The following is a 23,242-nucleotide window of genomic DNA, read 5'->3' as shown; positions in this document are numbered from 1 at the left end:
TTGTGTAGATTACGCACGCACGCACCGTTCAAACGCTCGTCTTTCCATTCATTCAGCATTTGTATGTATTTATTTACATATCCCGAGGTACTGGATTCCAGTCTTGAAGCGAGACTTGATTTAAACTGTGCAAAACTTTGGAGAGAAAACACTGAAACAGACATCCTTCCCTTGAACCAGGGATGGAAATTAGGCTCCTATTGTACGACGCGCTTGATCAGCCACAGTGCGTCTAGGGCAACAAGCTCAGGTGTGTCTCGCTGGAGCTCACAGTAAAACCAGGAATGGATCACACTGCTATGCAACGGGAGTCTGATTTCCATTAAAGAGAATTAAAATAAACAGATAGAGGCCAGTTTTAAAAATTACAAAAGGCAGCCAGTCCTCAAATAAGGACGACGGCACGTCATGGGTTAAACCCCCCCCCCCCCCCCAAAGGCGATGACGTCACACAGCTCAAAAAACGGCTCAGTCAAAATGAACTGCGTGTGTTCCAGAGTGAAACGATTTCTCTCTTCTCCATATATACACAATCAGACAGCACGATCTCTCTCCATTCTCACACTGAGCACAGAGTCAATAGCATTCTGCATTGCTAACTAGCTCGACTCACACACACACAAGTTTAGTGTCCAACACGATACAATCTTAAATCTTTTTTTTTAAACATTCGTCACTTTTTTTCTTCATTTGTTCATAAACAATACATGTTTATATCAACCATAAACATCACACTGTCACTTTACTTAGATATATTTTAAAAACACGCTTTCAGTAAACTCTGCACCCCAGTCTTCGTCTCTCCCTGCTTGCTGTGTCAAAAAACAGCATTTCTTTTCAATGCGCACTACTGCATTCCACCAGCAGGGGGGAGTGTGTGAAACATTCATCCTCTTCGTGTGACAAGCTCGCCATCTGCCGGACACATGGTTGAAATGCACATCGCTAGAAGTACTAATATTATATATATATTTAAACCAATTACAATCCTTGCCAAATTCGATTCAAATTTCCCCTTTCCTGGATTTTAAGGAAGAATAAAAATAAACTAAAAGAATAAATACCCTGTCTGACCAGAAGCTTTGGACTAGAGGCTACACACCCCGCGACAGAAACCCAGTACAGACTGTGCACCCCACCGCCCTCACCCTCACCCTCAAAAAGAGCTTAAGAATTATTGCTTTAAAAAAAAAAAAATTGAACACAGTAAAATGAAAGCAGCCAGGCGAGGAGAAGCTCAGGTGTGTTTTGAATCAGGGAATTGAATCAGATGGATAGTTTTCGGAGTTGGACTGAATGGAATTCAGACAGACTGGTTTGCTTGTCTGGGCTCGTGTTTTGCAACAGCAGGTCGACTTTTAAAATGAATGTAAGGGATCGTGTACAAACTCCAACACTTTCAAGTAACGTGTGAAATCAAATTATATATATAGACTTTGTATAAAAAGATAATATGGAAGGTTTTGCGATTGTTTTAAAGCATATTGGGGTCTTCTATCATTTATCACCCACCAGAATTGAGAAGTAACGTCATTAATATTTACTGCACCTGAAATTGTCTATTTGAACCCCCCCCCCCCCCCCCATTAAAAAGATGAAACAATCAGGGCTAATAGTCTAAACCTTTACAAGTGAATCTTTTATCACCTGTTACTTTAACTACTCGTCAGCTATATTGCTCCGATAACCTACTTGCTCATTTCTGATAACCGCAGAAGCTAGCATCTATATGCAACGTATCAAATGACGTCAATAAATACTTAGATTTTTTTCAATTAATAATTAAATTACATTTTTAATCACATGGGTAAGTCGTCTTTTTACCGCACCCTCTCATTTTATCAACTTGAAAAGTTATTTTACCTACTGAAATGTAATCTGAAAAATCAGCCTCACCTATCCGCTCTCTCGTGCACTTCACTTTAGCCCCATTAGATGGTGCTAAACTGCAGGTAGAGATTCATAGCGCCACTAAAAAATACAGTCAGGTTTTGAATACATACGGGCTAGTGTTTGATTTGTACCAAGTACAGCAGCCATAACACACAGTATGTTATGTCTGGAAACCCCCAATGTTAAATTCAGTAATATCAAATGGCAAATTTAAATCAGGAATCGCACACGAAATACTGCCTTTTGAATGTAATACTACACATATAAAATGTTAAAAATATGAAATGCTTAAAAATGTCCCTTAAATAAATGAATTTAATTTAAATATATATATAATAAATAATAATAAAAAATAAAAAAAACTTAATTTTTTGTTGTTGTTCGTCTCTGTGAAAATGTTGCAATTTGTACACGATCCCTGGAAAAATATTTTTTTGTTTGTTTGTTTTGGGGGGACGGGACAGACAGATCAAGATACCGTTGAAGAATTAAACTTTCAAATCCCTAGAGATTTAAAAACAGCAATATTAAAACAAATCACCGATTACTAATGGGTGTAAGGGGAGGGGGTGGGGGGGAGGGGGGACATTTAAAAAAAAAAAAAAAAAAAAAAAAGATTGTCCTTGAGTGCGCGTTACTAACCCCACTCCCAAGTCCCTTTCTGTCATCCAAAACTTCAAAAACTCTCAAAATCAGAAGGTAAAAACTGCAACAAAACTCAAAAGGGACCCTGTCACGTCCTGGTGTAGTGATTCACACAGCGCAAGTCAGGCTGCAGACGTGTGTCTCTCTCTCTCCATCCCCCCCCCCCACTCCCCCATCATTAGACTTCATTATTGCATTTCCCTTCATCCGTAGAAGGGTGGGCGTCCTGTATGGAAGGAAGCGGAGAGGAATTCAGAACGACAAAACCGTTCAAGCCTAACTAAACCCTCCCCGTCCCCCTCTCTCTCTCTCTCTCTCCTCCTCCTACAGAGAGAGAGAGAGAGAGAGAGACAGAAGGAGGGAGTTTCAGAACCTGTGCTCCAGAGACTCTCTTTCCCTGCGGTTCATCTCCTCTCTGTAACAGTACGAGCAGTAGTGGCCCGTCTCCGGGTGCCCATAGTAGTTGCAAGCCGGCATTTTGCATTTCGTCTGCTGAGCAGCGTAAAAATTCCTGCCGGGCGGGGTCGCGTTTCTGTCCGAAGAAGAAGAATAAGAAGCAGGAGGAGGAGGAGGAGGAGGAGAGGAGGAGGAAGGGGCGAGGACCCCACCTCGCACATCCCGGTACCCGTTGCTGTACCCGCCTCCTCCTCCCCCCCCCGGCACTCTCTCCTCCTGCCTGTAATCTGGAGGCTGATCCTCCTCCTCCGTCTCTATCGGCGAGCAGCGTGACGGCCGAGCGGGGCTGCCCGCCGCGGCAGGAGGGGGGCGGTACTGGGAATGAGGGGGTCCGAGGGGGCAGCGTCTGGGCAGGGTGGCGTACGATGGGAGGCAGCTGTAAGAGGAGGAGCCCCCAGCCAGCTGCCGCCTGGTCTCCTGGCTGCAGGCAGGGTGGGCCGCGGGCAGGCTGGAGTGGCCGAGCAGGCTGGGGCGCAGGCTGGGTCGCGGGATGGTCAGAGTCCCCGAGTAGCTGTTGGCGGGGAAGGGGGGCGGTTTGAGGCCGCTGTGGTTGAAATGGGGGCCCTCCGGCTCCTCTTTGGGGTCGAAGGGCTGGCGGTAGCAGTCAGTCGGGTCTTTCCTTCCCAGGGTCCCGTTGGAGATTGCCGCGGCTGGGGCGGAGACGGGGAGCGGCGCTCCTTTCCTCTCCGCCTCCCTGTGCTGCTCTTGCTCGGCTAGGAAGCGCTCCTCGGCGTCCGCGAGATAGCGTTGGATCATCTCCTCCTGGAAGGGCTGCCGGCTGCTGGTGGTCAGCAGGCCGGCAAAAATGAACCTGCGTTCCCCTTGCATGGCGGCCCGCAGGATTCCCAGACTCACCTTGACGTCGCTGCCATACTTGCATGGCTCTTGCTGCTGCTGCTGCTGCTGCTGGGGGGAAGAGGTTTGTCTCTCGTCCCCACCCCCAGCCCCTCTTCCCTCGCCACCGCTGCTCGGAGACCCTTCCTGGCTCCCCTTCCTCGAGCCTTTCATCATCATCATCTTTTTCTTCTTCTTCTTCTCTTTCTCCTCCTCCTCCAGGCTCTCCTCCCCCTGCTTGCCTCCGCCAGCTTTGCCGGTCATCAGCCCGCCCATGTTTTTCTTCAGCCTGCTGCCCAGGGTCTTGCCAAAGCTGCCCAGCTTGCTGCCCACCGAGTCGGCCCGCTTCTTGTCCTTCTTGGCTGCCTTGTCCTTCCCCTCCTTGCTGCTGCTGGTGCTGCTGCTGCTGCTGCTGGAGCTGCTGCCCCCAGAGGCGGTCTTGCCCCCTCCCGCTCCTCCTTCACCCCCTGTCCCGTTGGAGCTGCTGCAGACAGATTCCTTGTCGGACTCCCCCGAATCGGGAGGGGTGCGAGTTTCGTCTCCAGCAGAGGCAGTAGGGGACTCGGGCTGAGCCAGCGGGGCCTGCTGTGGAAGAGAAAGAGATGAGAGACGAGAGACGGGAGAGCGCAGCCCACGAAACGCTCTTTCTGGTTGAAATACTGGATTGTTAATTGGAAAAAAAAACAAACGAAAAAAAACTACCTTTTATTTTTAATTTCGATGTGTTTTTATATAAACTGGAGCTTACAGTTTGCGGCTTGAAAGGCGCTATATAAAAACACTCGTGTATTGTATTGTATAAAATGCTACGGCAACTGTTTCAAGTCGATTGTCGCTTCTTTGAGAATAAAAACCGCATGTACAGCTATGGCTAAAAGTTTAGCATCACCTATAATTTTAGGATTGATATATAAATAGAAAATACTTATATATAAATGTATAATTTAGATTTATCATGTAAATCAATTATACTGCTTAAAAGTCTACCGGAAGGAAGCCATAATAGCAGTACAGTATTTCATGTTTCGAAATGTCACATATTTTCCATTTCAGTATATGGGGGAAAACTATACAGAGTGGCTGGTGTGTAATTCAATCTGTTAACGTGACATTGTTTTCATTCGACTTGATGAAGCTAAATCGGTTCATTCTACAGGGGGATGCTAAACTTCTGGCCAGAGCTGTGTGTAAAAGACAGACCATCGTCGAATGCTGGCGACATACCTGGGCTTCGCATGGGAGTTGCAGCCACGTCACAGTCATGTAGGTATGCAGCAAGCTCAGTTTAGCCTCCAAGGATAACGTCACACTGCAAAGACAAGAGAGGAAAAACTAAAAACACACTTCGTTATCAAAACCAAGCTCAATCAGAACTCTAAACCCGAGGGAACACGAAGTCACCGCTCTGAGGCTTGGAGCTTCAGGTTTCAGGAGACTGTAGGTTTCAGGTCGCTGCGCAGCACACCAGGCAGGGAGACTTGGGGGGGTTTGATACAGCAAACCTCAAACTAGGTCACCCGGGGGTCTCCTGGAACCAGCTTTCAAGATCCTGAGAAAGTGGCTTCGTGTTCAACTCAGCTTAAGGGAAAACAAAGAAACTGGACGGACTAGATTCTCAAAGTTTGATCTCATACAGCTGACTGTGATCTAAATCAAGATCTGCTAATTTGTTTTGCATTAACCCATTAAGTATCCAATAAATAACATGTTCTTTGAAAAATAATAATAATAAATAAAATCAGATAACTAGCTATATTTATGTCATTTGACACGTTTCCAATAATTTTTTGCCAGTTATCATAACGATGTAGTTACAGGAGAAAATTAAAATCAGCAGCGATAGACGGCAGTAAAAAAATAAAATAAAAAAAAAAACAACAACACTCCAGAAATTTACAGAAGTAGCCCGTCCTCAAATAAGGACGACGGCACGTCATGGGTTAAAGCTCCGCCCCCTCACGGGCGATGATGTCACACAGCTCAAAGCGGCTCCGTGGACTGCATGTGTTCTTTCTGTTGTTTAGATTCACTTAATGGACTAAAGCAGAAAGTGTAATAAAACCAGAGACAGAGAGAGATGGGGGGGGGGGTTCTGTACTTGGCCAGTCGGGCGTTGTCGTTTTCGTCTTTGCCCCAGTCCCAATCCCGACCCGGATCCACGGCGAAGTGAACGGGAAGCAGCTTGTGTTCGGAGTCAGTCAGCGGGATCACGGCTAGGGAACAGAGCAAGGCGTTCAGAGACAGAATATTATTATTAATATTATTATTATTATTATTATTATTATTATTATTATTATTATTATTATTATTATTATTAATGAGTCATTTAGCAGACTCTTTTATCCAAAGTGGCTTGCAGAGACTAGGAGGGTGAACTCTGCATCATCAACAACTGCTGCTGCTGCTGCTGCAGAGTCACTTCCAATAGGAGCTTGTTTGTTTTAAGTCTCATCCGAAGGATGGAGCACAAGGAGGTTCAGTGACGTGCTCACGGTCACACACACACACACACACACACACACACACACACACACACACACACACACAGGGAGTCAGTGGCTGAGCCGGGATTTGAACCTCCTGGTATCAAGGTGTGATAATAAATAGTTGTGATGTTCAGCTGCTTCTTTCATTGGAAGCCAGTTTAATTGACTCACAAACAGCGACTTCAATTGAAGTCATGCGTTTCCGCTGTTGTGAGACGGTCATCTTAACAGAATGCTGTGAATTGATTAAAAAAGGGAATTGGAACTGGGAATTTGTGAGGCTGTTTTAGCTAGCCACGTTTCCAGACGGTCAGTATTTTAATGCTGGTTTGATTACAGGGATGGGAATAAGACTCCTATTGCACAGCAGTGTCACCCGTTCCCAGGTGCAGTCTTATTCGCCCCGTCTCCCAGTGGGTTACCTTGCTCTCTGCAGTTGTCTCTCTGCTCCATGGAGACGAGGGCAGAGAAGTGGGCTTGGTCGTACGCCAGGACCAGGGGAGAGCGGTGGCACTTGGCGGAGGGCACCTCCAGGGGCAGGTAGATTCCTCCGAACGGGATGGGAGCGAAGGCTGGGAAAAGGGGGAGGGAGCGTCAGCACACGGATCAGATCACAATTCATGGAATACTGTGAAACTTTTATTATTTTGGACAAAAAAAAATTTGAGAAGCTTATTTTTTAGGTGTTAAGTTATACACACACACACACACGAACCAGGTTTTCATTCAACTTTATGAAGCAAGAGGAGTTCATTCTATAGGGGGATGCAAACATTTTTGGCCAGAGCTGTCAACTACTGCTGTGCAGTCATTTAAAACACCAGGTACATACATTAGGGACACTTGATTAGGACCTGAAGCTAACGTTTGGGAAGGGCCACCGTTTGCCCGGATCACAGCCTTGACAGCTTGGCACAGACTCCACAAGCTGCTGGAAGGCGTCGTCTCAAAGGGAATGCTAATATTTCTAAAGCCTCTCATACGATCGACGAAGCTGGAGGACTAGAAAGGCAGCCAGCGTCTGTGCAAGGCTGTGATCTGCAGGGGAGAGACTCTCACCTTCCCCACCGGAGTCCCTCAGCATGGTGTCAGCCACCACCACGATGGGTCTCCTCAGCACGTGAGCCAGAACGAAGACGTGGAACTCCTCCAGACTCTCATAGACAGGCTCCTCCGCCTGCTCCGCTCTGCGCGCGCACACACACACACAGAGAGACAGAGAGAGCGACACACACAGAGAGAGACAGAGAGAGCGACACACACAGAGACACACACACACACAGAAACAGAGAGCAACACACACAGACACACAGACAGACAGAGAGAGCGACACACACAGAGACAAACACACACACAGAAACAGAGAGCAACGCACACACACACACACAGAGAGACAGAGAGAGCGACACACACAGAGAGAGACAGAGAGAGCGACACACACAGAGAGACAAACACAGAGAGTGACACACACAGAGACACACACACAGAGAGAGCGACACACACAGAGACACACACACAGAGAGACAGAGAGCGACACACACAGAGACACACACACAGAGAGAGCGACACACACAGAGAGACAAACACAGAGAGAGCGACACACACAGAGACACACACACACACACACAGAAACAGAGAGCAACACACACAGACACACAGACAGACAGAGAGAGCGACACACACAGAGACAAACATACAGACACGAACACAGAAAGACAGACAGACAAAACACACACACGCGCACACACACACAGAGAAACAGAAAGAGAGACAGACACACACACACAGAGACACAAAGAAAACACAACCAGTGGTCATTTTTCTGCTTCTCAATTATTGTAATAAACAATTCTAACCGAATACCCCCCTCCCTCCATCCTCCCCTCTCCCACTCCCCACTCCCCACTCCCCACTATCCTCCACTCTCCCCCTCTCTCCCTCTCCCCCATCACAGGCTTCCTCCCTACCCTGCACAGTTGTTTGCGTTGGTGCTGTAGTGTATCCTGGGCTCGCTGGACGCCAGTTTGATCAGCTCGTTCCACTCCTTCTGCCACTCCTCCTCGGTGTACACCAGTCCTGACTGCAGAGCAGGGATCAAGGAGAGGGGAGGGGGGCGTTATTACAGCATCCAGGAGGCTTGGGGGTCCAGCGGTTAAAGAACAGGGGCTTGATACCAGGAGGTTCAAATCCCGGCTCAGCCACTGACTGTGTGTGTGTGTGTGTGTGTGCGTGTGTGTGTGTGACCCTGAGCAAGTCACTTCACCTCCTTGTGCTCTGTCCTTCGGATGAGACGTAACACAAACGAGCTCCTATTGGAAGTGACTCTGCAGCAGCAGCAGCAGCAGCAGTTATTGATGATGCATAGTTCACCCTCCTAGTCTCTGTAAGTCGCTTTGGATAAAAGCGTCTGCTAAATGACTGATTCCTTAATTAATCCAAGCACTGGTCGAATAGGCTTTGATGAACCTGTGCAGTTTGGTCTTGTCAACCTTTCAAGAATTCTTTGCACTTTTTTTTTCACTCTGCGCTGCAGTGGACAAATAAAAACTACCAGCACTGTCCGTAACGGTCAGTGAACCAGACCGATTTGTAAGTTAAATCTAACCCGGGGGGGGGGGGGGGGGGGTCAAACTCGGTTCCTGGAGGGGGCCCTCAAGGAATGGAGTCTGACACCCCTTGATCTCGCAGGTTTTTTTCATCGAACACGAACGATGACTCCCGATGCGAGCTCTGTCTGGTTTTGAAAGCCTGTCCCCGGACCCTCTCCCCTCCCCGATTGCTTTCTGAGAGTTACCTCTTTGTTCTGGAGGGTCTGTTGCCAGCGCCACCTCCTCAGAAGACCCTCCTTCTCCACCCCCTTGTCCATCAAGCTGTGAAGGGACTTCCGCAGCATCAGATCCCGGTCATGGAACCCCCACATCCCTGACGATGGAAACCACAGGGGGGGAGGTTAGGGTTTGGGGTTCGGGCACACCCTCCGACATGAATACCCCCCAAAACGGGACCTAGGGCTCTTCACATTTCCAAAAATGTTCTTCAGAATCTAAAATGCATACTGCATTCCAGTACATCACAGGGATAGAAATAAGACTCCTGTTGCATAGCAGTTTGATCCATTCCTGGTTTTACTATGAGTTTGTTAAGGCTGGGCTAAATTAGTCTCAATACTAAAAATTCTAGGCGATGCAAAATTTGGCCATAGCTGTAGATTAAAAAAAATAAATAAATAAGGGTTTGCCGATGAAGCACCCTGCCCTACTGCAATAGTAACACAGCGGACCCCTTACCCAGTGAAGCCGCATGCAGGAGGCAGTTCCCATCTCCAGTGGTGGCTAGAGGAAGCAGGGTCTGACAGCTTGCACCGACGCTGGTCCACCAGTTCAATCGACCTGCACGAGACAAGGGCAGGAGAGGAACGTCATCTCATCTTTAGCAGAGCGCCCACAGGCTGACGCGATTACAAAATCGTGGGCGTTCAGGGGAGCTGAACACAAAGCCTGCTTATTTTTTTCCCAGAAAAAACAAGCAGGCAGTCATTTCAATATTGCTTTGCATTGATGGAAAGCAAGCCACTGATCAAGTTATTCAGCTTTCATGTCTGCACAGCTCTGGCCACAAGTTTTGCATCTCCCGATAGAATTAACTAGTTTTGCTTCATAAAGTCGAATGCAAACCTGCCGAATAATGTGACGTTAACATACTGAATCACACACCACCGCTTTGGATAGTTTTCCATATACTTAGCAAAAAAAACTAACAATTGAAAAATGAGACCTTTTGAAATCGAACATGAAATACTGTACTACTATAATAATAATAATAATAATAATAATAATGAAATAACATTCCAGTATCATTTTGTAGTTTCTTTGATTGCATGACGTTACATAAAAAGATCTAGGAGGCTGTGTGGTCCAGTGGTTAAAGAAAAGGGCTTGTAACCAGGAGGTCCCCCGGTTCAAATCCCACCTCAGCCACTGACTCATTGTGTGACCCTGAGCAAGTCACTTAACCTCCTTGTGCTCCGTCTTTTGGGTGAGATGTAATTGTAAGTGACTCTGCAGCTGATGCATAGTTCACACACCCTAGTCTCTGTAAGTCGCCTTGAATAAAGGCGTCTGCTAAATAAACAAATAATCTAAATTATGTTCATATATATATTTTTTTCATTATGTCTCAATGGTGATGCTATGCTACTGGCCGCAGCGGCAGTGTGAATGCCAGGGGAAGCGGCAGTGTGAATGCCAGGGGAAGCGGCAGTGTGAATGCCAGGGGAAGCTGCTGAGTTTTTGCAGAGCGGGTACCTGCGTGCTCCAGAGCCAGCAGCATGGCCTGCTCGATGAGGTCTCTCTCGATGTAGCTGCGGAAGTCATCTCTGTACACAGTGAGGTCGGGCAGCTGGAAGGTGCACAGCGGGGTGTCCAGGAGAGGCTCGCTGCAGCTGGAGACGTGAGAGCGAGCCAGGGACACGATGGAGGAGCTGGCGTGGGAGATACCGCGAGACAGACGCTTCTCTGCTAGAGAGAGAGAGAGAGAGAGAGAGAGAGAGAGAGAGAGAGAGAGAGGGAGGGAGAGAGAGAGAGACGTGAGAGCGAGCCAGGGACACGATGGAGGAGCTGGTGTGGGAGATACCGCGAGACAGACGCTTCTCTGCTAGAGAGAGAGAGAGAGAGAGGGAGGGAGAGAGAGAGACGTGAGAGCGAGCCAGGGACATGATGGAGGAGCTGGTGTGGGAGATACCGCGAGACAGATGCTTCTCTGCTAGAGAGAGAGAGAGGGAGGGAGAGAGAGAGAGACGTGAGAGCGAGCCAAGGACATGATGGAGGAGCTGGCGTGGGAGATACCGCGAGACAGACGCTTCTCTGCTAGGGAGAGAGGGAGAGGGAGAGGGGGAGGAAAGAGAGCGAGAGGGAGGGAGAGAGGGAGAGGGAGAGAGAGAGGGAGAGGGGGAGATGGAGAGGGAGAGAGAGGAAGACAGAGAGAGACAGGGAGAGGGAGAGAGGGAGAGACTCAGTCCGAGCTGAGGGAACACTCCCGTTGCATAGCAGTTTGATCCATTCTTGGCTTTACTAGGTGTTAGGCCACATGGGGGAAAACCTTCAGGCAGTTTTACAACAGAGTCGTTCAGTACGGGGGGAAAAACACAAAACATGGGCTCACTCAAGGACAGTACCTTGCACTGCGTCATCCTGCCTGTTCAGCAGGGGGCGCCCCACTCTGGGCATCTCCTTTTCGGGGGGGCGGAAGCCCCTCTCCTCCCCGAAGGAAGACTGCAGCGTCCCAGCATGCACCTGGCGGAGCTGCTCAAAGTCATTCAGAGCGGCACAGAGGTCCCAGTTCTTCCCTGCAGAGAGAGAATTCCTGTTTCTCACTTGCTTTTTAGAATCAGTTCCAATTCCCTTTTAGAATCAATTCCCAATTCCTCTGAAGGAACTGGAATTGATATTTTAAGAGGACGTGATAATTGAACACACATAGAACAGGGTGAATCGGGTACTTTTCAAAAAAAATCTTATTTTGACAACAAATTCAAAAACACAGTACCAGCTCGATAACGTATTGCGTCTTCCATTTAGTACGGATTTATATGTAGAATAAAAAAGGATCTTCTTTTTAACTATACCAATCAAACACTACATCACAGGAATCATTGGAAGCAAATGTAAAGCTTGCAAGATAAAGAAAGAAAAGAGAAGAAAAAAGAAAGAAGAATGAAGAAAAGAAAGAGGAAGAGAAAGAAAAAAGAATAGAGAGAAAAGGAAAGAAAAGGAAAGAAAAAAGAAAGAAAACAAAGAATAAGGAGAGAAAAGGAAAGAAAAGAGAAAAGAAAGGAAGAGAAAGAAAAAAGGAAAAGAGAAAGAAAGAAGATAGAGAAAGAAAAAAGAAAGAAAAAAGAAAGAAAGTAAAAGGAGAAAGAAAAACAAGAGAGAGAGAGTGAGTGAGAGAGAGACACACGTTTCGTAATTCATTAATAAGGCAGCGGTGTGGAGTAGCGGTTAGGGCTCTGGACTCTTGACCGGAAGGTCGTGGGTTCAATCCCAGGTGGGGGACACTGCTGCTGTACCCTTGAGCAAGGTACTTTACCTAGATTGCTCCAGTAAAAACCCAACTGTATAAATGGGTAATTGTATGTAAAAAATAATGTGATATCTTGTAACAATTGTAAGTCGCCCTGGATAAGGGCGTCTGCTAAGAAATAAATAATAATAATAAAGTCTGTGTAGCTGATGGACTCCATGGCAGTGATGGCTGTGGAGCTGATCGCTGTGTGCTCCTGTAGGAAGGGCAGCCTCCTCCGTGGGTCCGCTCAGCGGGAACGTAACCCAGCAGGAGGGGCTTCGTCCCACACTCACCTTCCAGCAGGTCCCTGGCGAGGCCCGGATCAGCTCCCGTGGATCGAACGAAGTCGGACAGGACCGCGTCCATATCCAAGGTCATGTGATCATGAATTCACACTGCACGGCCGCCACCGACAAAAACGAGAAAAAAAAACAACACAAAAACGCAGCCTCCTGCAAAGACAGGCCAGCTTGCTCACACTCGAACCTGCACAGACAAGAAAAGAAAAAGGACTCGCGTTATTTTACAATCTAAATCTTTTTTTAGATTTTGTTATTCAAATTTCATGACGTTTGATTTTATTGATACAAACTTTTTTTTTTTTTTTTTTTTTACACTCATACACTCGCTTTTTTTAATTGCTGTTTTAAACATCTTCATTAATAGTAACAATCTAATTGTTGGTAGCTTTGTGTGTGTGCGACACGCCTTGGGACCCTCCGACAAATGCATTTTATTGTGATGTTCTTTGCTTTGTATTGTACAATGCTTTGAAAGACTTTTTTTTAATATGAAAGGCGCTCTATAAATACAATTTGATTTGAGATCTATGGCTCCTTCATAGCTTCTAACCAACACACAGTTTCATTAAAGCTGATCTTCAGAGTCTCAGGAAAGCAGCGATCATCACAAACCCAAGCAGCTGTTTCTTAATTCACTCTGAACGGTGAATCAGCCCCCCGAGCCACACCAGAGACCCTCACCCTGATCGTGAGCCCCTGATTTCTGCGGAGAGCTCCATCACAATAATCCAATAAAACAGGGGTCTCCGACCTTAATCCTGGGGGGCCGGTGTCCCTTCTGGTTTTTGTCTTCTAACTGTAAACTAATTAAATGGACCAATTCAGCTTCTAATAAGCACTTAGAGCTGGTTCAATTAAGTTATTTGGGGTACAGCTGGAGAACCCAGCAATACGCAGTGGGTGCAGCACTAGTATCTAAACACTTAGGGCTGCTTACTAAAACAGCTGGGGACTCTGAAAGCAACGTGATAGTGCCCGAAGGACACGTACTGAACGAGACCAGCATGGCACGTACTGAACGCGGGCACACTGGCATCGCAAACCGAAACTCCTGCTGTGAGACGAAGGATGCTTTCCTAATAGATTTATTTTATTTACAGTGGTTTGCAAATGTATTAGGAACACCTTAAGATTTGTCATTTTATGAAATGCCTTTTTTAAAACACCGGCCTGCATGAAAACACTTCTGGGTGTGAGAATTTTCAATCTCCGCTCAGTAATCAGGGATATAGAAACAACAGGCACTCGTGTGTGAAAATGTCAGACCGCTCTGTGCTTTAATTAGGCATCTTAAAACGACAACTATGAAATCTCATGCATGCAGGCAGGGAGGAAGGCATGCAGTGAGGCAGAGAGGCAGGGAGGCAGGGAGGCAGGGAGGCAGGCAGGGAGGCAGGGAGGCAGGCAGGCAGGGAGGCAGAGAGGCAGGCAGGGAGGCAGGCAGGGAGGAAGGCAGGCAGGGAGGCAGGCAGGGAGGCAGGCAGGGAGGGAGGCAGAGAGGCAGGGAAGCAGGCAGAGAGGCAGGCAGGGAGGCAGGCAGGGAGGAAGGCAGGCAGGCAGGCCACTCCTCTGTGTGCAGGAATGCCAGTGGGAGTTATAAACTCGCAGGAAAACACCCGTCTCGAAGAGGGAGCTCAGCTTCAGAAATACAGCGCTTCCCAAAAATCAGAGAAAACCTTCAACTCTGGACAACAGAACGCAAAAAAAAAAACACACCCACAGGCAACGGTTTGTAAGCTGCGGGGCGTTAGTTTTGTGAGACCAAACTAACTAACTAAGTGTCCCACTCAAGGCTAAATTGAGATCACATCTAAAACAGAGTGAATTTATTACGTGAAGAGGTTTATAAAGCATGCCTCGATTTCAGTGCTCCATGACTTCAGTGAGTCATCTACAGTATGTAACGTAATTAAGAAATGAGACGCTGCAGTCTTACAGGTATGAGCGATTTATGCTTTCCAGGGCGGTGACATTAGTAAGCTATTTCAATTCTGTCTTCATAAAAAGAGCCTTTGAAAAGAAATCATTCTGTAAGAAGCAGTCAGACTGGATCACGTCAGCAAATGGCCAAAAGTTTCGCATCACCTAGAATTTTAGGATTGAGACGTCATTTAAAAAAAAACACAAGGACGGAGCACAAGGAGGTTCAGTGACTTGCTCAGGGTCACACACACACACGCACACACGCACAGTGAGTCAGTGGCTGAGCTGGAATTTGAAAAACAGAATGCGTGTCAATTCAAGTCAGATGAACTCACAGATCTCCCTTTCTTATCTATAAGGACTACGTGCGGGTCACTGTCAGTTTTAGTTAGCAGTGCATTCTTTGAGAGAGATTCAAAATGCTGCAACTTCCTCCCCAAGTGCCTAGCTGCGTTCTTAAATGCTTTCGTGGTTTTAAAGGTTCCATTCTGGTTAAGCGTTCGGGGCGGGGGTAGGGGGGGGTGCTGCAGCCAGGCTACTTGCAAAGTGCAAGACCACTGACAAAACAAAACATCAACCAGACAAGAGCACAGAACTGAACACGCAGCAAAAATCAATATCCACCCCCTAGTGAAAGACTGCTGCTTTTTATAATCCCGGTTCTTTTTAAAATTCCCTTTTCTTTTTTTTTTTGGTTTGGATTAAAAAGGATGCTAGCCGCTACATCCGGGGTACTCAAAAAAAAAAAAAAAAAATGACTTGTTAAGTTTTTAATGCTTAAAACCTACAGTACGCACTGTACTCAAAAACACGACTGTGGTTTTATCACGAAGTTAAACAACGACCAAAATGATATGAGAGAGAGAGAGAGAGAGAGAGAGAGAGAGAGAGAGAGAGAGAGAGAGAGAGAGACTTCTTTCTCAAAGGAAGTGGAGCTACCTTGTCCAGCGCTGTGTGAGGGGTGAGCTGTAATGGGTTGGGTAACTTGGCAACATGACCTGAAGTGATCTCACTGGCTGCTGATGCACAGAGTCTGGAGCTCAGCACTGAGGCCAGTCTGCATGGGGGGCTGTGTGTGTGTGTGTGTGTGTGTGTCTGTGTGTGTCTGTGTGTGTCTGTGGCCAACAGTTCTGCATCATCTAGAGTTTTAGGATTCAGGTATCATTAAAAAAAAAAAAAAAAAACCTATATGAACATAATAATTTAGATATTTTATTAACATCATGTAAATCAAAGAAATGAGAAAAAAAGTTTGACTTTATAAAGCAAAATGAGTTCGTTCTGCAGGAGGATGCAGAGCTGTATGAGTGTGCGAGAGTCTGAACCGATTCCTTTGAATTTAAAGCAGACTCCTTTGATCGCTTTCCGTTTGATTCGCACTGTAAAACAAAATCTCTGCTGCAAAAGAAACCAGTCTTGACATTGGACTGACATTGTCCTCCTGACTGTGCATAGCAAGCTAGGGCTGAGCTACCCCGCCCTCCGTCTCCCGGGAAACGCATCCCCTGACTAACACAACCACTTCTCTGACGCCTGGAGCTCCTCCCTGGCTGGGGCTCGTTCGGAAGAGACTGTCTGGTCAGAGTTGAATTTTTCAGCAAAGCTCTTAAAGCTGAAATCGACCCCGCCTGCCCTACAGATCAGACTTTGTAAACACTTACCAAAGGGCTTTTGGAGGAGCCCCAGGCAGCGCACTCAAAAACCAATAGGTTTTGCAGCAGAATATTTTTCACAGCACGGCTGCTTTTCGTTCTTGTGTTACCACAGAAACGGCGCACGCCTCCACTACGCTGCGCTCTCCAAAGAAAGCACCGCGGTTCACAGGCACAGAGGCTGCTTCACAGTGCAGAGTGTCCCACGACTCTGTAAAATCGCTAGCACTGCAGTAAAAACTGAAGGGTTATAAATAAATACATTTAAAAATACAGCATTTATCTCTGCCTATCAAACCCGCCTACACCACTGACTTTGTATCGAAGCGCTACAAACTCCTCCACTTCTCACCCAGCCTCCGTGCGACTCAACCCACGCGTCTCCGTCAAGACCAAGGCAGACAACGGTGTTGATTTCCGTGATGAAACTGGGTGTACAGGTGAACTGAAAGAGAGCTCGCTGATACGCCAAGCAAGGACAGCGCTGCACTGCGCAATGCTTTCACAACTGTAGGGAAAGAACGGCTGCACTGGGCAACAGGAAAGCCATTTCTGTGTGGAGCTCCCAGCGAGAGGTTGAGTAGCTCTGTTTAAAAACCAAAAAAAAAAAAAAAGGGGGGGGGGCCTGTCATCTCCCAGGTACAGATCACACACCCGCCTCTTTAAAAAGAAAACCTGCCGGCTGGCTGTGTTTATGGTTTAGAACATAACATAAGAAAGTTTCCAAACGAGAGGAGGCCCCATTCAGCCCATCTTGCTCGTTTGGTTGTTAGTAGCTTATTGATCCCAGAATCTCATCAAGCAGCTTCTTGAAGGATCCCAGGGTGTCAGCTTCAACATCATTACTGGGGAGATGGTTCCAGACCCTCACAATTCTCTGTGTAAAAAAAGTGCCTCCTATTTTCTGTTCTGAATGCCCAGAAAATACGACGACAGGGCAACCCTGGTGGCTCAGTGGTTAGAGAAAGGGGGCTTGTTACCAGGAGGTTCAATCCCAGCTCAGCCACTGACTCCCTGTGTGTGTGTGTGTGTGTGACCCTGAGCAAGTCACTTAACATCAACGTTATAAAAAGCTGCCTGACTGGGTAAAAAAACTACAGCAGCAACTAAAGGAAAGTCTGGTTTCAGTGCGGTCTGCTTGCAACATTCCTGTCTGCTCCCTGCTACAGAATACGCTGCAGGGTCATTCCATTAAAACGCTCCGTTCGTGAAATGTCATCGACATCCGAAGAACACAATTGCCTGCTGTAGGTCCTTCTGTAATAAAGAGGAGGTTCAATCCCGGCTCAGCCACTGTGCGAGACCCTCAGCGAGTCACTGAACCTCCTTGTGCTCCGTCCTTCAGATGAGACGTAAAACAAACGAGCTCCTATTGGAAGTGACTCTGCAGCAGCAGCAGCAGTTGTTGATGATGCAGAGTTCACCACCCTTAGTCTCTACAAGTCGCTTTGGATAAAAGCATCTGCTAAATGATTAATTAATTAAGTATATTCCATCACAGCACTGTGGAGTAGTGGTTAGGGCTCTGGACTCTTGACCGGAGGGTCGTGGGTTCAATCCCAGGTGGGGGACACTGCTGCTGTACCCTTGAGCAAGGTACTTTACCTAGATTGCTCCAGTAAAAACCCAACTATATAAATGGGGAATTGTATGTAAAAATGAAGTGATATCTTGTAACAATTGTAAGTCGCCCTGGATAAGGGCGTCAGCTAATAAATAATAATAATAATAATAATAATAATAAATAAATTGCATAACTTTGCCATAATTATGAACATAATTTAGATACTTAAATTTAACATCATGTAATCAAAGAAACATCAAAATGAGATCGCAAAAGTCTACCAGAATTAAGCCGTAATAGTAGCACAGTATTTGATTTCAAAACGTCACATTTTTCAATTCTGCAGTTTTTTTCCCCTGGGTTAACTATATGGAACACTATACAAAGCGGCGGTGTGTAATTCAATACCTCAACGTTACATCATTCCAGCAGGTTTTCATTCGACTTCATGAAGCAACATGAGTTCATCCCACAGGGTGATGCAACGCTTTTGGCCAGAGCTGTATATTCCATTGTATAACTTTGCTTCAACCAGTCCCTTTATATAAAGCACTCCTCAGCAGGGATCAGTGAAATAATTAAGAAACAGGTTGGACTGGACATGGTTTACTTCCAGCACACCTGCATCATCCTTCTACACAAGCCCGATCTCTGGAGAAGTCCCAGGTTTGCTGGTACAGTATTTTGCAGTTCCTTACACCGTGAAGCAAACAATCCTGTTCATGAGTCTGGGGCACACAAACAAGACAGCAGAGACACACAGCGATGAATTACTCCAAGCCCACAGAGTATCAAACACATTACTGCCAATGGATTATTTAATATTTTTTTTTAAGCATCATTGAGTGACTGATGATGAATGCACCTTCAGTTAACTTCAAACGCTGAACCTCTTTCCATGAGTAAAGGCAGCAGTGTGGAGTAGTGGTTAGGGCTCTGGACTCTTGACTGGAGGGTCGTGGGTTCAATCCCAGGTGGGGGACACTGCTGCTGTACCCTTGAGCAAGGTACTTTACCTAGATTGCTCCAGTAAAAACCCAACTGTATAAATGGGCAATTGTATGTAAAAATAATGTGATATCTTGTAACAATTGTAAGTCGCCCTGGATAAGGGCGTCTGCTAAGAAATAATAATAATAATAATAATAATAATAATAATAATAATAATAATGAGTTAGAAGCTGAAAGAGCAGACAGGTTTGATTATGGGGGGCTGCGTGGATTTCGTGATGAAGCCTCAAAGTGTATGCTGGGGCTCCAGGAATACCAGGAGTAATCCACAGTCAAGTTATTCATCTTTCTGCTCATTTTTTAATGACTTTGCAAAGCTACATGTATGCATTTAATCCCCTACAGATCCGAGCACGAAAACCAGTCAGACTTCCTCAATTATCAGCGCTTTCTCGCTGCCAGTTAGCTGCGGCAAAACTGATGTTCAGAAAGCTGAAATGACACAACTCCCCGTGCTTTCTGCTTGTTTAGGATTGCATCACGGTGAGTCAGTCAGCTGACAAGCCTTTCACCTCTGGAGGACTCGCTTCCATTTACAGCTATGGGCAAATGTTTTGCACCTAGAATTTTAGGATTGATACAATTAAAAAAAAAAAAAAATTATATATGAACAATCTTATCTAACCACTGAGCTACTCAAACCCACTGCAGCCCTGCGCTCTAACCACTGAGCTACTCAAACCCACTGCAGCCCTGCGCTCTAACCACCGAGCTACTCAAACCCACTGCAGCCCTGCGCTCTAACCACCGAGCTACTCAAACCCACTGCAGCCCTGCGCTCTAACCACCGAGCTACTCAAACCTTCCATAAACTGCAGCTGAGATCACTCACTCTTTCTTTCTCATCGCTGCAAGTTTTGACCCACTGACCTGAAATCGGATCTCATGTCTATTTACTTATTTATCAAAAACGCGTCGTCTGCTAACAGGAAGATATCCGCTGGGAATGCAGCTTGTGCGTTCTACCAGCCAGCCCCCCCCCCCCCCCCCCCGGCACCCCCCGGCACCCCCCACTGGAGTCAGCACCAGAGGAAAATACAATACTGCAAGTCAGCGCCCAGCAAACTTCAACCAATAAAACATCACAGCTTCACAGCACGACGCTGTTGAAAACGTCAGGCTTCAAACCGGTATTTCACTGGTGTGGCTGGTCCACACAAACTATAATTAAGTTCTCAGTTGACTTGGGAGACCAAAGCTGAAGGGATCACGAAGCCAGCGCTCTGAGGCTTGGAGCTTGGTTTCAGGAGACTGTAGGTTTCAGGGCGCTGCGCGGCACACCAGGCAGGGAGACTTGGGGGGGGGGGGGGGGGTTTGATACAGCAAACCTCAAACTAGGTCACCCGGGGGTCTCCTGGAACCAGCTTTCAAACTCCTGAGAAAGTGGCTTTGGTGTTCCCCCAGTGTTACAGTCATACCGCATGAAGACTGTACCAAACCGAGATTAGGGAGACAGCAACCTTTTGAACTGCAAAAAGGTTTTTAATTCAGTTACATCAGATGATACTGCATACACATAAAAGGAAGTAATATACATTTACACACCCAAGTCTGAGAGAACACGAAGCCACTTTCTCTGCCTGGAGACCTAGTTTGAGGTTTGCTGTATCAACCCCCCCCCCCCCCAAGTCTCCCTGCCTGGTGTGCCGCGCAGCGCCCTGAAACCTACAGTCTCCTGAAACCAGGCTCCAAGCCTCAGAGCGGCTCTCCCTGTTTTCTGAGCTATAACACTGAATAAACAACCATTTAAAACAACTGCCAGTGGTACAATCTATGTAAAGCTTATGGAGATCTGAAGCAGTGTTTCATATCTATGTAAAAATCATTAAACTGCGATAATGATCACACACACATACACACAGCGACTCCCTACATTCATTCAAATCACTACAATACATACTATTAGAATCCCGTGTCAAGTTTCGTTTACGGTACTTTTTCAACGCTGTATGTACCGGTAAACAATCATGTTCGGTTTTTTCGCATTCTTGTAGCAAGCTGTGCTGAGCTTTTGTTTGCATTAAACAAAAAACCGCAACCCCTCCCCATTGTGCGAGTGGGCAGGTATTACTATCAACGTGCGGATCAAATTTGAGAAGATCTCCCTGCAAAAAAAAAAAAAAAAAACAAGACGTTGTGGGGACGTCCCGACTTTCTAAAACACCTTTTTAAGAACTAAATATGCCTATCGTGATAATCAATGAGAAATCCCCGCAAACACAGCAATGCAAACATTGTGTGTGTGTGTGTGTGTGGGGAGCAGATTTTGTAATGCGATATATTTTGTAACAACTGTGAGTCCCTCCCTCCCCCGGATAAGGGCGTCTGCTAAGAAATACATAATAATAATAATAATAATAATAATAATAATAATAATAATGAGACACAACATTGAGATTTTTAAATCTCGCAGTCGTTATCCCGAGCGGCTCTCGTTATATAAATACAAGTTAACGATCTCCTCCGCTGTGTGTGTGTTTTTTTTTTTTGGGGGGGGGTCTAGAAAGAATCCATTTCCAAACGCAAGCCATATTTTCTTTTTTTTCTCTCTTGTAAACAGCCCGAAGTGTCCTGATCTCGGTTTTAAACCTGACGACTCGACTACAGTCCGTTTGAATACATTTAATTTTAGGCCAAAAAATATCCCACAGAAAAACTAACCGCGTTAACTTACCGTCGCCGCCCCCGCCCGCAGCTCTCTCATTCTCAGCGCGTCGTCCCCGGTTAATAATGACTGTAACGGCAGTTTTAATAACCCGGTGTCTCTCCAGTCGTTATTGAATAAGTATAGAAATTAACGGCGTATTAAAAAATGGATCGCCTAACAACAACAATGTCACGTCAGGAGAGCGCCGTTTCGACCCGCCCACCGCGGGGGCGGGCACCGACAAGAGTTATCCAATCGCCGACCGGTGAGGCTCGGATGGACAACCACGAGAGCCAATGCGTGTGGAGATCCTTGCCCGCTGATTGGGTGGCCGAAGTAACATCAGCCAGTCCCACACGGGGATTTTCGCAAGATTGACAGTTCTGTGGATCGGCGTGTTCTGTGGAAGGGTTGCTATTGGAGATTGGGGAACGTGGGGGGCGGGTGTAGATGTAATACATGGCAGTTGGCGTGGCCAATAGGAAGGCTGTAAATTAGGATTGCGCGGATTCCATATTAGTAAACGAGAGAATGAGGTCATCAATTCTGTAACGCATCTTCGTGATGTAAGCAGGTAACGCACATTGTTCTAACAAGCGCAAAATATTTAAATGTTTTTTTTTTTAATTATAAATCACATTTGGCAATTTATGTTTTATATTTCACCACTACCACCAGAAAAAAAAAAAAGTTTGCATCCCTTGCAAAAATATATTAGTGAAAAATGCTGTATTTTGGACACGCTGTTGATAGATCTGCTTAATATTGCTGCAGATCCGTTGACGAGTGTGGAGAGAGCGTCTGGAAACAAACTACATGTCCCAGAATGCACCACCAGCTAACACGCTTATGGGTACTGTAGTCCCAATTTACACAGACTGCACAGAGGCTGCTTTGGGGAATTTTGTGCAAAAAGAATTCAGCTCTTGCGTACCCATACACGCACTGCGCGTCATCACGCATGCTTTTACGTCTATATCAAATTAACTGTAACTATAAATTTGCATTTTGTGATCTTTACCGATATCCTTCTATCGCTTATCTGCAAGTTTCTGCGTCGAATCTACAGCTGTGGCCAAAGGTTTTGTATCACCTAGAATTTTAGGATTGAGACAATTATATATATATATATATATATATATATATATATATATATATATATATATATATATATATATATATATATATAAAACTACATGAACATAATTAAGATATTTTATTTAACATCATGCAATCAAAATAAACTACTAAATGAAATCGCTAAAAAAAAAAAAAAAGGAAAAAAAAACTATGGTAATACAATATTGCATGATAGGTTTCGAAATGTCACATTTTTCCATTTTTGTCAGCTTTTTTCGATAAGCATATGGAAAACTATACAAAGCGGGCGGTGTGTAATTCAATATGTTAACGTCACATTATTCAGCAGGTTTCATTTCGACTTTATGAAGCATCATAATAATAATAATAATAATAATAATAATAATTCGCCGTCTGTAAAATTGCTCTTTATAACTAAGGGATACACTGCCCCCTTGTGGTCATACTCTGCTATGACCTATTCCGAGCAATTTCTGGTGCTTTCTCATCAATTACAACACGTTTAAAAACGCCATAGTAAAAACGGTAAAGTTGAAAACATCACATCAGTATTTCGTGAAATGAATTGAAAAAATGTGATATAAAAATTGCAGCAAAAGGTAACATCGAATGAGTTTTCCATCCATACATTATTTCTTTTTTGAAAATGCAGTGCAGTTGTAAATTGC

General features: G+C 45.7%; 1 protein-coding gene across 4 annotated transcripts; it reads right to left on the bottom strand.

Moving 5' to 3' along the window:
• Positions 1-1,574: 1,574 nt before the first annotated feature.
• Positions 1,575-21,701, bottom strand: LOC117395499 (OTU domain-containing protein 7B). 4 transcript variants are annotated; one of them, XM_059006206.1, is made up of 12 exons: positions 21,501-21,701; positions 12,668-12,860; positions 11,488-11,658; positions 10,619-10,831; positions 9,602-9,703; positions 9,109-9,236; positions 8,282-8,394; positions 7,374-7,501; positions 6,737-6,886; positions 5,927-6,041; positions 5,053-5,137; positions 1,575-4,413 (listed from the first exon to the last, which is right to left on the bottom strand). In XM_059006206.1, exons 2-12 carry the CDS (start codon positions 12,750-12,752, stop codon positions 2,905-2,907), a joined length of 2,799 nt encoding a protein of 932 aa, XP_058862189.1. In that variant the 5' UTR covers positions 12,753-12,860; positions 21,501-21,701; the 3' UTR covers positions 1,575-2,904. The 4 variants fall into 4 exon arrangements, with proteins under 4 accessions (XP_058862189.1, XP_058862190.1, XP_058862191.1 ...); XM_059006207.1 differs by having other exon boundaries at positions 1,575-4,410; XM_059006208.1 differs by having other exon boundaries at positions 10,619-10,828.
• Positions 21,702-23,242: the final 1,541 nt, after the last annotated feature.

Source organism: Acipenser ruthenus, chromosome 32 (genome assembly GCF_902713425.1).
Source record: "Acipenser ruthenus chromosome 32, fAciRut3.2 maternal haplotype, whole genome shotgun sequence".
Taxonomy (NCBI): Eukaryota; Metazoa; Chordata; class Actinopteri; order Acipenseriformes; family Acipenseridae; genus Acipenser; species Acipenser ruthenus.
The sequence above is the reverse complement of the archived record's forward strand: the minus strand, read 5'-3'. Positions and strand labels throughout refer to the sequence as shown.